The 15,861-nt window shown below is 40.6% G+C and overlaps 1 protein-coding gene across 2 annotated transcripts; it reads right to left on the reverse strand.

Moving 5' to 3' along the window:
• Positions 1–536: 536 nt before the first annotated feature.
• On the reverse strand, positions 537–15,362 carry MTG2 (mitochondrial ribosome associated GTPase 2). 2 transcript variants are annotated; one of them, XM_006126169.4, is made up of 7 exons: positions 15,226–15,362; positions 14,530–14,742; positions 12,095–12,242; positions 6,901–7,016; positions 4,443–4,661; positions 1,740–1,878; positions 537–1,350 (listed from the first exon to the last, which is right to left on the reverse strand). In XM_006126169.4, exons 2-7 carry the CDS (start codon positions 14,734–14,736, stop codon positions 956–958), a joined length of 1,224 nt encoding a protein of 407 aa, XP_006126231.2. In that variant the 5' UTR covers positions 14,737–14,742; positions 15,226–15,362; the 3' UTR covers positions 537–955. The 2 variants fall into 2 exon arrangements, with proteins under 2 accessions (XP_006126231.2, XP_075757213.1); XM_075901098.1 differs by lacking the exon at positions 15,226–15,362 and having other exon boundaries at positions 14,530–15,091.
• Positions 15,363–15,861: the final 499 nt, after the last annotated feature.

Consider the following 15,861-nt stretch of genomic DNA (forward strand, 5'->3'; position numbering starts at 1 on the left):
GGGCAAAGAACATGCAGAAGAGACCAGGGATGTATGCTGCTAGTTGAGTCGTTGATTACTTGATAAGCATATGCTTATCAGGTAGTCGAGTGACCTTTCAAGGGGGGGGGGGGGGGCATGAGGCGGTGCTGGGGAGGAGCCAGCTTAAAACCAGTTCCTCCCAGCACCATATCCACGGGGGGAGGGGGGAGAAACGACGACAACACCGGGAAGGCGGAGGCACAGCAGGGCACCGGATGTGAGCCAGGAATCAGCTGTCCCAGCTCATGGCCAGTCCCCTGCTGCACCTCTGCCTTTTAAATGTATTAAGAGCTAGGAGGCTGTTACTACATTTAAACGGCAGAGCCATAGCAGGGTTAGCTCATGGGGCTGGGAGCTAACCCCGCTGTGGCTCTGCAATTTCTAACTTCTTGATTAGCCAATTAAATGAAATTTAATATCCCTAGAAGAGATTAGTTCTGAGCGAAGAAATGACTTAATGAAAGGCAAACAAACAGGAACATTGTCCACAAAAGAAAACAGGTGGAAAGAGAACATTTCCTGATTGTGAGAACATAGCCCTCAATCACTTTATTACAACAACCAGGCAGATACAGCTCCCAGTACAATTTATGCAAAGCATGATCACCTTAAAAGACTTGGTATCTCTCTTGGGTCAAAAACTTATTTGAGTATAACCTCCTGTAAACCAGACTTTGTCTGTAGGTTTCTTTAAGTGATAGGACAGTTTGTTAATGCACATTGAACTACAAGTATCTCCTATTTTTGTGGCCTTTACATTTTGTTGGAAAAATCTTACGAGGCTTGTAGTGGCAATTAGTTTGGAGCAGTAATCCAGAACAAATCAACAATGTGTTGTGTCCTATTCCCCATGGTTCTCCCCCACACGCATCCTACGATAAATTGTGTTGTTTTCCTCCTCCATTCAGCATAGGGCTCACAGGATCTCTAGTTCCTACCATTTGACAGAGTTTTGTTTATGTGATTGTTCAGCATTTACATAACAATCGTACAATTCTTTCAGGTGCAACAATAATTCCTCCAGATTGTCTCCTGTCAATGCAGACAGTGGAATGACTCTCTGCTCCACTTGCTCCTTAAGGAGTAGCAAGTTAGCCTTCGACTGAGGAAGATCAATCTTATTCCCAATGACAACATGAGGTCTCTTCGACAAGCCTTCTTCATACTGGTCCAATTCATATTTTAAGTCTTGGAGCTGAATCCATGGCTCAGACACAGACAAATCCACCACAAATAAGAGAAAGCGGCAGTGTTCTATGTGCCTCAGAAAGGTCAATCCAAGGCCCCTGTTTAGATGAGCTCCTCTTATTATACCAGGCACATCAGCAACTATAAATGAGAGAGAAATGAAAGTGAACACGTTTAACCTAGAGAGGTTTTATTTGTCTCTTTGTTGATCTAGATATTTGTATAGCTCCCTTTCAATGCAGACTCTAAAAAGGTATTGTATGAGTTTGTCTGTCTCCTGCACAATCAAGTAATTTAACCAGAGACTCTGAATTCAGCTCACAAGTCTGAAGTTAAGGGTACATGCATGAAATACAAGGTTTAAAATTTATATCACATTTACGTCAGGATTGTAGGTCCCTACAATTAGTCAAGCTCCTAAAGAGTCATTTTTACAGTTTTACTGTTTGAAGTAGGGACAGAAAGGGAGACAATACAATTTCTCACAACTAAAAACAGAAATTATTATATTAAACTCTCGTAACACATACCTGATACTTGCTCATAGTCTTGGTAGTTAACAATGCCTACGTGTGGATTTAAAGTGGTGAAAGGGTAGGGAGCCACTGCAGGCTTTGCATTGGAGATTGCTCGCAAAAGTGATGACTTCCCAGCATTGGGGAATCCCACCTGGAACACAAATATTCAACAAGGCCATAATTCCAGATTAACCAAAATAAAAAGAATAACTGCTTACAAATATATATCAATGGTTCTTTAGTAGCTGCCATAACCCAGAGGGCTATATAGCCTTTTGCACACAAATGCGTCAGTTTTGCATGCTCATGTCCAAAAGGATCTGGGTGCACATTTGTTTTTAATTATTCATTAACACAGATGAACATTCCATACAAGAATGAACTCTTACTCATAACCTTGCTTGTTAAAGATCCATCTCTGATTTGTCAACCACTTGTCAGCTATTTATTCAACTTCCAACAGAAGTGACCTTATATTATGAAATCTACTGGACTCTGACATGGAGGATGGCATATCTATCTGACTAGGGAGGTTAGATATCGATTAATTCAATAATCATGTAACCACACAAAATCTTAGCGATGACATGATTATTGGATAGTCCATAGGGGCGGGGCGAGTAGCCAGTGCGCTCTCAGCCCCACTCCTGAGGAGCTCCCTGCCATCCCGTGCTGCTATCTCTGTATCAGAGGCAGCAGTGTGGGGTGGCAGCAGTCTCTGACCGTGGAGGGCCCCGGAGCTTCCCATGGACAAGGATTGCTCCAGCATTCCATGGAGTAGCCTCGGTCTGTAGGAAGCCTGGGCTTGCCGCAGAAGCTGCTCTGGCATTCCACAGTGAAGCCTCTGTCCACAGCAGTCCCGGGCCTGACACAGATAGAGGCTGTTCCCCGGTAGCAGCCTCTGCCCATGAGGGGAGGGCGGGGGAAGGGAGGCTCCCTGTGGACAAGGCTGCGCTGGCATCCCACCTCCCCCCATGCAGCTGCCTCTGAGACAGAGGTAGCAGCATGGTGTGAGGAGGAGGCTCTGGGAATCCAGTGCTCGAGAGCATCAGCTCCTGCCCTCCTGCCTGTGGGAAGCAGCAACGTGAGGCAGGCGGCTCTGCAGAGCCAGCATGCACAAGAGATGGCTTAAAAGCTGGCTCCCCATGGATACTGGCTCCCACCTGTCCTCCTCACTGTCCACGCTGCTGCCTATTAAAGGCAGCAGCACAGGAGTGAGGGGGTAGGCAGCTCCCCAGGAGCCAGTGCTCATGGATGACGCCTCATGGACACCAGCTCCTGCCTCTCTTCTCCTCTTCCATTGCCTCTGATTCAGAAGCAGCAAGGGAGAGGGCAGGGAGGGAGTGTTTTATAAGTCTGGTCTTGTCAGTTAATTGTTTACTCGACTGTACACTAACATCCCTATACCTGACATTAATCATCTCATTTGGACTGTAAGAAAGCTTACCCGCAGATCATATTATGGTTCTGTTAACAGTTCTCTTTATTCTACTATTTCAGTCTCTCTGTGAGACTAGTTCCCCCTCACCACTAACACCTACATCTTGAAACACTTTCCAAGGCAGCCTATGTTTGTTGGGAGGAATAACTGTAGAATGGCGATAGGATACAGACAAGTGTGAGCAGGGTAAACAGCCTGCTGAGGATAATCACTCTCAACAAGTACTATGGTAAGTGTGGTAGAGAGCTAGAAACTCATGGATTCCCCTTGGCAATTTTAAGTCCTGATAATGCTCCTGTTAGTCGGTGGCCAAACACACATTGGCTTCAATGGGCGCAAGCTAGGACTCAAAATGCTGGATTTAGCGCTGCCAGTTTAAGAACCAGAGTATATTGCTCAACAAAGATACAGTCAAGTTTACTGACCCAGCCATGCTGGTTCCTTTTTTTTTTCCACTTTACAAAGGTTTTATGGGCCAGACAAAAGTTGTAAGATATGTGCACTTTATGTACTGTTGTAAAATAAGGATTTGTTCAACAGCTCCACCAGAGAGATGAAAAAAATTGCATGGATTTAAAAACAAAATCAGATTAAACAAATTGACTTAGCATTTAACTTTTAATGGTGTGGTAATGCTATGACAAAGTGTACATATCTGAAACCTAACCGAGTTAAACATTTAATTCCCACAATAATGCAAAGTAGAGATAGACTGAAAGAGGATTATGGCTTTCTTAAAAAAACAACATTATTTAAGAGCTGTAAGTGTTCCTTGATGGTTGGTAGGTGAAGGATCCTGTCTTAGTGCATGTCATCATGTTTTCCAGAAACAGCTTGTCCAATTACTTTAAAAGCAGTATACAAAAGTTCTCATTTTAAATGTCAAAGACTGGGGGTATGATCTTTGATGATAACTTTGCAGCATACATGGATTCAAGCCCTGTGTTATGTCATGATATTTTCTAGAGAGACATTTTTAGGAAACTATTTTATTACTACAATTATTGAAGCCTGTACCTTGTTTCCTGTTAATTTGACATGAAACCTTTTATCAAAGAGATAAGGCATCAACCTTATATATAATTAGTAGCAAGAAAACGACAAAGGCAAATCACTCAGGATACTCCTCTACTAAATAATCATTGACATTCATCTCCCAAACAAACTTGCTGAGAGATCAAAATATATCAAAGCAACATTTCTTCTTCAGCCAATCAAGTGACATCTTGGAAGCGTGTATCAAAGGCTAAAAAAACAAAAAAGGCAATACCTACCAGTCCTGCATGAGCCATAATTTTGAGCTCCAAATCGAGGACTCTTTTCTGACCTGGTTCTCCTGCAGTATCTGTCACTGGTGCTCGATTCTCATTGGACAGAAAGAACCGGTTACCCTTCCCTCCAGTTCCTCCATAAGCTGCAACATATTCTTCACCATGCTGCACAAGATTAGCCACAATTTTCCCATTCTCCTTAACTAGCGTGCCTACAGGAACCTTGAAAAGAGAAAAAATTCTAAACAAAACCAGACTATTAAAGTTCATATATTTAAGAGTACTGTTCAACTGTTCCCTGTGGCTAGAAATGTCTTCAGAATCTAGCTAACACCACAACCCTCCATCTCTCAGCTGGCAAAATGTTAAAGGAGTTGTTAGGATCCAGATCAAGCAGAAGTCAAAGAAGCACACTCTCTCTAGACCCAGAAAGCATGGTTGGACACTTATAACTTTAGTTGTTTTGGGGGGGTTTTGTGTGTTTCCTGTCCCAAATATCACAGAACAATTGGAGAGGGGTGACAGTGGTGGTGAATCCATTCAGGATACCAATCAGGGCATAAGCAGTTTAGGGATCACACGGGGTAGCTAAAAAGAAAGGTAAGAATGATTTACATTTTAAAACAAATTTAAAAAATAAGAAAGCAGCAATAGATAGGCAGGGAATCTGTCTTAGTTTTTAATTTTAAAAACACTGAACCAAGATGATGCATTGCTATTGACACCTTGCTGAGGTATGTGTATGGTTTGTCTGGATATTGTCTTCTTTGATACTTGAAAAATGCTATCCTGATTTTGGGTATTATCATAAAAAATTATCATCAAATCTATCTACCAACCAAACATAAATATACACACATATATATACACACATATTTTAGAGTGCGTCTATCTGTGTGTCTGTCTGCAAGTCCATTTGGCTCAAGAACTCCTCCTAAACGATAAGAGGAGCCCCAAATCGAGCATGTAGCTTCCTCTTCTCCGAACTTAAAGCAAGGTCAGGGTCTGGTTGTACCAGGACAACTGAGAAGCCTGAGAAAAGGACTGTTTTTCCTAACATGCAAAATGAGGGGCAGCTATTCAGAAGGACGTGATATGAGAGCGGCCACTGAGTGCAGCGAGCCCACAGGGGAGAACTACCTTGCAAAGTATCCACTGGGGGAAATTGTACCACAAAGGGAGTGGCCAGTCAGGCTTGGGGCTCTGCCATTTTGCCTGCCAGCATATCAAGTAAGTAGCCCCCTCTCCACCCCAAACCATTTTCTACCCCAGTCTGCCAGAGCAGCCCCTACCTGCAGGATGCCTGGGCTGCTCTGGACATCATGGCAGCCCATCTGCTGCAGGTGGGAAGCTGCTACAGACACCACTGGTTAACCAAAACAGTAAGCATCACCCATGATCCTTACCGGTTAATCTTTCACATCCCTAGAAATCTGTTCTCACATGGGAATACAAACAACAACATTGCTAGAAAATGTAGTCATGAGTTTGGAAAGCATATTAAGGGTTGGCATAAAAATGGACACGTCACAGGTAGCAGAACCAGCCTGGGAAAAATACTGCTCTAATTTAACAAGTTGTGTGTTTCACTGCTTTGACTAGTCCCACTAGGCCTACTCACATGAATAAAGTGACTTACACTAGGGATGTTAAAACAATTAACTGTTTTAACTCAGGGCTTGCCACCTAGGGATGTTAAATATCGAGTAACTGACTAATCAAATAGTTGATGCATTTTGCACCAACTATTTGATTAGTCTATAGGACGCCTCTGCCTTTGAAGTGTGGCAACAGCCCAACACCCTGGGCTGTTGCTACATTTCTAAGGCAAAAGTGCTGCATGGAGCCCTGGCCTCAGGCTCCTCACGGCATTTCAAAGCGGCAGTGCCGCATGGAGCACGGAGTCAGCAGGGGAGTCCCAGCTGATCTTGGGCTCCATACAGTGCTGCCACTTTGAAACACCACGTGCAGCCTGAGAACACCTCAGCTGGCCCTGGGCTGCATGTGGTGTTTCAAAGCAGCAGCGCCGCGCGGAGCCCGGGGTCTGGCCCCAAGCTCCATGAAACGCTGCTGCTTTGAAGTACCCTTCTTCCCCCCACCCGCTTGCTGCCTCTTTCTGACAGAGGCAGCAAGGGGTGGGGGGAGCAACTAGTCGACTGGCCTGCTGACTATCCGATAAGCATTTGCTTATCAGATAGTTGACTCGTCGTTGACATTCCTATTGCCACCCATCCCACTCCTGGTTCCGCCATGGCCGTGGGTCCTGTTGCGACCATGAGGTCCTGCTGACTGGCCTGTTGACCCTCCATGGCTGGGGTTGCTCCAGTCCAGCGTGGCTAGTAAGCATGAGGCTTGCCAATATGCTTACCAGTTAATATCTCAACTCACACAGCTAAACTTTTGCAGGACTAAGGCCTGAACTCTCACATAAAAATTTTGACGGTCAACTTCAGCAGCTTACTTTGACATACGTGTATCCACCGTTGGCTCCATAACAGTTTTTGCTTCCCCCCTTTTCTCCATCAAAACCCCGATACAATGGGAGGACTAAATTCAGTGATTTGATTTGCTGGTCAACTATAAAGTAAAACATACACCTTAAAAAGCATTCTTATGTTAAAAGAAATACAGTAGAATAATTCTGACCGCTTTATCCTTTTCAGTGTGGCATAGATAGCAGCATTCCATAAGCTAGTGTGAGAGACCAAGGGAGATATAATATAAATTCTATTAAAGTAAAACTTCCCCATTATTTTAAATTTATAAATTATAGAAACAATGGCAGTTGTCCATCTAAAGCTCTGTACACCCATTACAAAACAAATTTCTTAATCAATAAAGAACATTTCAGTTGTCAATCCATTGCTAGTCACTGAGTTAGCATTGAGGACAAAGAAAACCAGTTTAAAAACTCATTTTAAATTTCTCCCTTCTGCAAGTTACTGTATTTTTTAAAATGTTTCACATTAAAAGAATGTGAGCTTTTTTTAAAATCATGACACAAGCTATGATCTTATCAGGCTGTTTCTTATTTTGTCTGTCTAGTACCCAGCATAATGGAGTACTATACAAACAGCACAATGAGTCTCCATATGCTAATATAATACAATTAATAATCATCTCACAAGCTATGCTAAATCAGATTTGATCTGTAGATGACAAGGAAACTTCCAAGAAATATCCAAGTCATCCCCTAAAGTAGTGTTAGCACTATATAGATGCTAACTATTATTATCCAGTTGAGGGGACTCACTTCTTTATCAGCAGTGATGAGTCAGTAACTCTGTATACTACTGTGGAACGTGTAGAGCTCTGCATGGATACAAAATTAGTATTTGCACTCATATCCGCAAAAATGAGCCACAGATATCTGCATCCATATCCACGGATGTGGATACCTGTGGGTATAAAGAAGATATTGGCAAATTTGCAAGGCTCTAAGAATGTTGTTGGAATTGTTGCCTTTTGTAGGGTATTAAAATCAGATACTGATCACTTGTGGTCATTAGAAAGTACAGATTGAATGTTGGATAAATTCCAATTTGCAAAATTACAGCCTCTCTCTCTCTCTCTCATTAGTTTTCCTACAGCCCAGCCTCAATAGGATTTGGCATGCCTCACTGCCTGTTTTACGTTGTTGTGTAGTATTGATGAGCTTTTAAGTTGTATTTCACAACAAAAATGGAGGCAAAACAAAAACACTGAGATTCTTTGGAATGCAAGATGCCATATAACTGTAATGATAAAAAGTAGTATTATAACATGACTAAACACTTTAAATTAAATACAAAATTTTGACATTCCCTTCTCGTACTTGTAAAGAATCATTTTTGAAAAAAAGTTGATATTTAAACTTCTCAAGTACTTGTTAGCAATATTAACACAAAGCTGTTTTATTCTACAGCCTTCCGGTGCCAACATTGATGCATAGGGTGGAAACGATTTTCTTCCATTCCCCTCTGTCATTTATTGCTGCTTCCATCTGCTTTATGGTACTGACATCAGCAGTTACGTTCTCTCTGCTAAAATTTCTTTTTAAGTTTTCTCTTGGGCACCTTCATTTCCTCCAATCAGTTGGCATCTACATGACAGCTTCATTGGGAAGTCTGTGTTGGCATTCAGAGTATATGCCCCAAATATATCCAAATGCTTCTTCTGGGTTCAGGTGGAAATGACCAGCTGATTGGTGATTTCTCAGATCTCTTAGCTGGGGATGGAGTCTTTCCAACCAATGCTCAGAATCTTTCTGAAACTCTTATTTTAAAGGCGCCTATTTTTCTATTTAATATTTGATAGAAAATGTAAGATCTTCCACACTTGTAGCCATACGTTAGCATTGAGATTACATTTTGTTTTGGTGCTCTAAATCTTTGATCTCCATACCTACCTGAGTTTATGATGCTACTTGATAGGTGAACTATTCTATTCTAAACCATTATTTCTTAATGGTTTTTGCCTTCGAATGGGATGTTACTGTTTGACTTCTGAGTTTCAAGGAAGTTTTAACATGATTCATTTTGAACCCTGGTTGCTTTCAATTTTTGCCAAATTACATGCTTCTCACTCACTAGCAAAATATCATCAGCAAAGTTTAAGTCTTTTTGACATTTGCCATCTATCCATGCTATAACAGTGTTTCTGTTGCTAACACATTCCTTCATTATCCAGTCTACAGATATGCCAATCAAGCGAAGGTATAAAATGAAGCCCCGGTTTTGTGCCAACATCCACGATGAACAACTCTGTTATCTGGCTGTTCAACCTTATAGAACATTTTACATAGCTATATTTTGCCTTGATGATGTTGACAACTTTAGTTGGGATTCCACAGGACTGTGAAATATTTTACAATGCATGTTCCCCATGCTATCAAATGCCTTTTGAAAAAAATAAAAACTGATAAGAGCAGAGCTTGCCATTCTATTCATTCTTCTAAGATGACTTTAGCGTGACTATTAGATCTATACAGGATCTCCTGGGCCTTTATCCAACCAGATCTTCTTCATCCTGTCTAGTATCACAAATGTCTTCCCCTACAATAGAGAGTAGTATAACTCCTTTCTAGTTGTTAAAGTCAGTAAAATGACCCTTTTGGAGGCACTGTGAAAATAATTCCACATTTCTCCTAGTCACAAGAGATCTCTTTTCCCCAAACGTCATTAAACTACTCTGAACGTAATAAACTGCAGTTAAAAAGTGGGTCCTATCAACTCAAAATAAAGTTAACTAAAGCCAACACAAATTTAATACAGAATTGCTGAACCAAAAACAAAGTTAGAAATCTCTTCTCACCCTTGAAAGATGCAAGAAACTCCAAATAACATGGTAATGGACACACGGAATTAAAAAAAACAGGTATATCAGATGAGAAGATTTGGCACTTTTGAAAATAACTTATAATTTCAGAGAAAAACAAAAGTCCTAGCATTCCCAAAACACCGAACATTAACCACTGTAAAAACCCTCCACTCTGATTTTCTATAACCAAAAGGGAGAATAAAGCGAATAAAATGTGACTTTCTTTTTAAACTAAAAGTTGGGGTTTTAATTTAATTAGTTTTAAGAACATTTAAGTTAAAAATATAATTTTAAAATGAAATTTAATGTTTGACAAATAATATTGAGACCTAAATCTTATATTCAATTCAATTTCAATTATTTTAATAAAGCAATGTTTTGGCTGCCAAAGTTTTAAAGAAAGGTCAAATCATTGAACTTGTGAGTGTCACTGGCTAAGTACTTAAAACCAAAGTTTGTTGAAGTGCTAAATCACGTTTCAGCCAAGCAGCAGCCTCTTCCACAGGTGTAAAGAGAATATGCTTCTCATTATTTATTCAGCTTGTTAATTCAAAGACTAATTCATTCAAAGTTAAGATACTGATTGGAAGTTAAGTAGAAAAGCTTGTTGCTCTCTTCCAATAAATTAATAAAAATGAGGTGTGAGAGGATGAGATCTACTACTTCTAAAAATCTTGAAGGACATTTTAACCAAAAACAACTAGTTCAATTCACTAACTCCAGATGCTTTTTTAAAAATATATCAGAAATTTTAAAAATGTAAACCTGTTTTGAGTAACTTACTTTTTTCTGGACGTATGCAGCATCTTTCAGGTAGTTTTATTTAACTCCGTGGTGTCCAATGTGCTAGCCACTAACCACATGTGGCTATTTGGCCAGTTGAGTCTGGCTAGTTCTGCAGAACTGGTTAGACACCACGGATTTAACCAATCAAAACCAAATTTTTAAATACCATTTTTGTGCATTTTTAAATGAATTCTAATTTTCATCCAAATGCAACTTGACAAATCATAAATTAAAAAAGAGCTAGTAAGATGTTATTCTCCATTTTCTATCATAAAATATGTAAAAAATCTTAATAAATGTATGTGAAGCTATATAATTGCTTATGTAAATGTGTATAGACAATGTATATCCTGCTGGCTAGCAAAAAGAAGTACCTTAGATAGAGGTTATCTTCACTAGATGGTGGATTGACACTGTACTGACTGATCCACTGGAGGCAGATACAATAAATCAACCCCCGAGCATTCTTCCGTGGAATCTGGTACTCCAGGACATGAAGAGTGGCCAGAATCGACGGGAGAGCAGACCCTGACAACCTTACTGCATGGAAGACACTGTGGTAAGTACATCAACTTCGGTTACGCTACTTGTCTAGCTGAAGTTGCATAGATTAGATCAATTGGGTGAAGGGGGAGAAATGTAATTTAAACTAGGCTTATGTGTCAAGACTATATTTAGTTATAAATCAATATGTTTAATGTTACTAGCCAATGAGAATCATCCTTTTTTTAGGAAAATAATTACAAAGTACAAATGAAAAATATGTTTAAAAATCACTGATTTAAATCAATCTAGGGAAATACTCTGCTTTGGAATTCACAGATATTAAGCCAATTATTAGGTTTCAAGTCTGTTTTAAGACCATTCGTACACTATATCAATTTTCAAATGTGTATTTTATTCTTTTCAGGTTCTTACATCTCTCTCATTCACATTGTAATGCCTGAGTGTCTCCCAGAAGTGCATTAAGAGACATGACTAGAATGTCGTATGTGTTCTGTTCCTCCTCCTCGCCCCCCCCCCCCCAAGAGGTTATGTTAGATTCTTTTTAGTATTCACCTAACTTACATTTTTTAGTGTTTTATGTCTGCCATGCCATGTATTTTTATTACTAAATCAAGGTCAAAAAAGTGCACCTTGAATGTGTGTATATAGTTCTCTAAAGTATAAATCTTGGTTTTATGCCCTGCTTCAAGAGCAATCTGTGTCAATGTAGGGAGATGAAAGAGTGCGTTAGCAATTTCCGAGGCATATTATGAGATTTTAAAAAGGTATTCGATTTTCAAGTCAGTTTGACATGAAATACTTTCTAGCTAGACCATGTAAGAATATCAGTCTCATTCACATCCCGTTTGCAGTGACTGTCCTTTGCAGTATTACAAAGAACAAAAGGAGTAAAGAAAAAAAACCAAAATGGTTTCCTGTCATATATATTTATCAGTTCTATCACTCAAACTCAATTTGCAGAAAGATATATAAAAAATATATACCTTTAAGCAAAGGGACAATATTTAACAAGACATCCCTGCATTTGTAGCATATGATACAAAAAAAGGATATGCAACTTTTACCTTTCAAAATAACATGGCCCCCATCTCCTCCATTTCCACCATCAGGACCCCCAAACTCTTTTCTAGGTTCACTATAAAAAGAGTTAATACCCTGTCCTCCGTGGCCTCCAGTCACACTCACTCTTCGGTGATCTATGAAATATCGGGTCTGTAAAAGAGATTTTGCTACAGTTTAGTGAAACATTATCAAGCCTCTGTTTAACAAGCTGAAAGTTCCTGCAAAACCTAGCTACAGAAAGTTGTGTTATCTTTAAACATCAGGAATTCCAATTTCTGTTTGAAAACCAGAATATATAGCATAGCTACACTTTAGACATGAATCAAAGAAAGACCTCTAGATAGCAATCATCTTGAAGAATGTACACAGAATCACACCTTAAAAGACCCTTTGAATATAACATACACTTCTGAGTTTCCACAAGCAAAAAATTCTACAAAGCAGATGCTGATAGATCATCCTCCCTAATTATGTATATTAGGCCACATCTCCTCTTGCCACACTGGAGATTGATCTTCTGGCGTTCAATTTAGCAGGTCTAGTAAGAACCCACTAAATTGAATGCTGAAGGCGACCCTGGTTGGCGCTGGTAATTCTCAATTTGTGAGGAGTAAGGAAAAACAATGGGAGTGTTTGCTTCCATTGATTTGACAAGATCTGAAGCTTACAGAGAACCTTCTGCAGAAAAGTTATGAAACTCAATGACCTAGGTAGTTGACTGTACATAGGGAAAAAAAATGTAAAGGCCAGTCTAAGCATATTTAAAAGTCACTATTCTCTCACTTTAGTCAGAATGGAGTTACCAACATCTGATCTGAGATCCAGGAATTTGTAAGAACTTTTCCAACTGAGTGGGGAAATCTGAAAGCATTTTGTGCATGGAGCCCAAAAATATACAATATTTACAATAAAAGGGAAAGTTTAAAAAAAGATTTGACGAGGCAAAATTATTTTGGTGCTTATTTCATTTAAATTAAGATGGTTAAAAGTAATATTTTTCTTCTGCACAGTAAAGTTTTAAAGCCCTATTAACTCAACATTCAGTTGTAAAGTTTTGAAAGAACCAAACCATTTTATTCAGAACAATTTCCCCTATCAAGGTGTTTGCAATGCTGAGGTTCTATTGAAGCAAGAAAAAGTGATAATTCCTAAAAAGTCTCCTTTTCCCAAAGTAGTTAGCACCACCAAATGATTAAATTGCAAATGACTGTTTTCAGTTAACTAGATATATTAATTCATTTTTATAATAAACAATAATTTTCCTTCAGATGAAATACAGACCCAAAAGATAACATCTAAACAAAAATGAAGGCCCTAAAATTAACCAGCCACCATAACTGTTCAATTTGGGACCTGCACAAGTTTTTTTAAAAACAAAACAAAAACACATACACACACAAGCAAAGCACTAATATAACTTTAAAATGGCGACTAAAAAAAAATGTATTGTTCAATGATCGATAAAACCTCTACAGCAGTGGCTCTATCCTTTCCTGCCTACTGTACCCCTTTAATGCGTACAATTTTGTTTAGTATACCCCAAGTTTCATCTCACTTAAAAACTACTTGATTATATTATAGGCATAAAAATACAAAAAAGTGTCATCACACTATTATTGAAAAATTGCTTACACTCTCATTTTACCCTATAAATTAGAAATCAATTAGAATCTAAACATTATATAGGTTGAACCTCTCTAGCTAGTCCAGCCCTCTATGGTCTGGCAACATCTGTTGTCCAGCATGATTCTAATTAGCCAGATGTCCACTTATCACGGATGTGGCCAAATTTCCCATAGTCCCATAAAGTTTGTTTATAGACACTAGCCCTGGCTCTCCGTATTCTGTGCTGTTATTTAGCTCTAATTTATCCCTAAATGTCTTCTAATAGCCAAATAACCAGTGGAGCTGTTGATAGTGCTACTAGACAATACTGACTTCCCGTGGTTTGGCAAATTCTCTGGTTCAGCACTGGTTAGGTCCCAAGGGTGCCGAAGTAGAGATTCAATCTGTACTTACATTTCAGTGTACAGCACATAGAGCAATATAAACAAGTCATCATCCATATGAAATGTAATGTTTACTGTCTTTGTTAGTGCTTTTGTTGAGAACCATTGCTCTACAGTAAAGCAACTCCTTTACTTATACTACCACTGAAGTTGTCATGAATAAAGTTCAAAGTGAAATGACAGTTTTGTTATATGAAACAACTTTTTATTTACTTACAACTAATTTTTCCAGTATTCAAAAAGTTAATTATATTTCATAACAATATTTCCTTATAATGTCAAAGGCTTGCATTTCATTTCATTATGGGAAAAGGGAAGCAGAGAATATACACAAAAGACATATCTGGGAGTGGTCTGTTCATTCAGCATAGAGCAAGTTCTTTGAACATATGGTAATTTAGCTATCTAAATTTTAGTTTAGACTTTACCAGTTTCTTTTCTGATATTACTCTTTTTTGTCTCAGCCGTTGATTTTTCGCACAGTTTGCACAGCTTGTGGAAAGAATCCTCTGCCAGCCCTTAATTTGCTGCTGCATTAAGCAAATCTGTATATGTGGTGAATATGCAGTTCTCCACAGCCATAAGCCGACCAATAAAGACCATGTTCTTGGTAACAAGACTTTAGAGTGCAGCATATCCACCTACAAAGAGAAAATTATAGACACCAGAACACCACTAACTAAACTTCCACTTTGTGGCTCTAGAAACAACTGTTTCATAGGCAAGTCGAGAGAGCAAAAAATAAATGTACATAATGAAACACACAATATTTTAGAAACCCAAAATCCAGGGATTGACAAATATCTCGCAAACATTTTATCTAATTGTTGTAATATCCTTCTGGGAGTCAGGACACCCAGCACAGATCTACCTCCCCTCAATTAATTTCCCCACATGAATACCCATGCACACGCTTTCGCTGCTGCAGGGCTGCTCAGTATCTACCCAGCAGCAGAAAGCCAGTCCCAGCACCCCCACCTTCGCCCCAGAACCAGGCCCTGCCCCCAGAACTCCCCTCCCCCAGTACCCCTGAGCGGCCCCACCTCTGCCCCAGAGCCTGCCCCTGCCCCAGAACTCCCCTCCCCCACCTCTACCTTAGTTCTTCTCTTTCCCCCAGTACTCACCAATCGTGAGAAACCCCTCCCGGCTCCGCCCACTCACGTCACGTGGTCCGAGACGCGGCGCTCACGACCTCTCACGCAAGTTACGTCCTCGCCGTTCAGATTGGCGCACGCGCAGCTCGCTCCCCCCTCTGTCTGAGGGGAGGAATGGAAAGCGCGGGAAAACGAACGCGGCTCACGGCTCCTTTCTTCGCTCCCATCCGGCTGGACGTCTACCCCCCCCCCCTCCTCCGCCCTCCGTCGGCGGCGCTGTAAGCACGCGGGAGCGTGGCGTCACCCCATCTCTGGCTTGCCGGGACGGGGGCCCTGCCGCCCCTGTGGAGAGCAGCGCGCTGGCGTGTTCGCTGCCGGGAGATGCCCCCTTCGCGTGTGTAAAAGCGGCGGCCCAAAGCCCCGCTGCTTTAGAAATGACCTGCGCTGTGGCTGTGGCTCCTGCGCCCCCTTCGTTACCTCCCGGCTCTCGAAATAGAGCCTGGCCGGGGACAGGCCTTAGGGAAACGGTGCCTCAGGCAAACGTGTCTTTTGGTGCCTCTGACCCCTGCGGGCGTAGCACCACCCATTGCTCCCGGCACCCACTGGCTCCCCGCTACATGCACCCCTGCCACTAACCCTGCATTGTGCCCCCTCCATTCCCACCGC

The sequence above is a fragment of the Pelodiscus sinensis genome, chromosome 18 (genome assembly GCF_049634645.1).
Source record: "Pelodiscus sinensis isolate JC-2024 chromosome 18, ASM4963464v1, whole genome shotgun sequence".
Taxonomy (NCBI): domain Eukaryota; kingdom Metazoa; phylum Chordata; order Testudines; family Trionychidae; genus Pelodiscus; species Pelodiscus sinensis.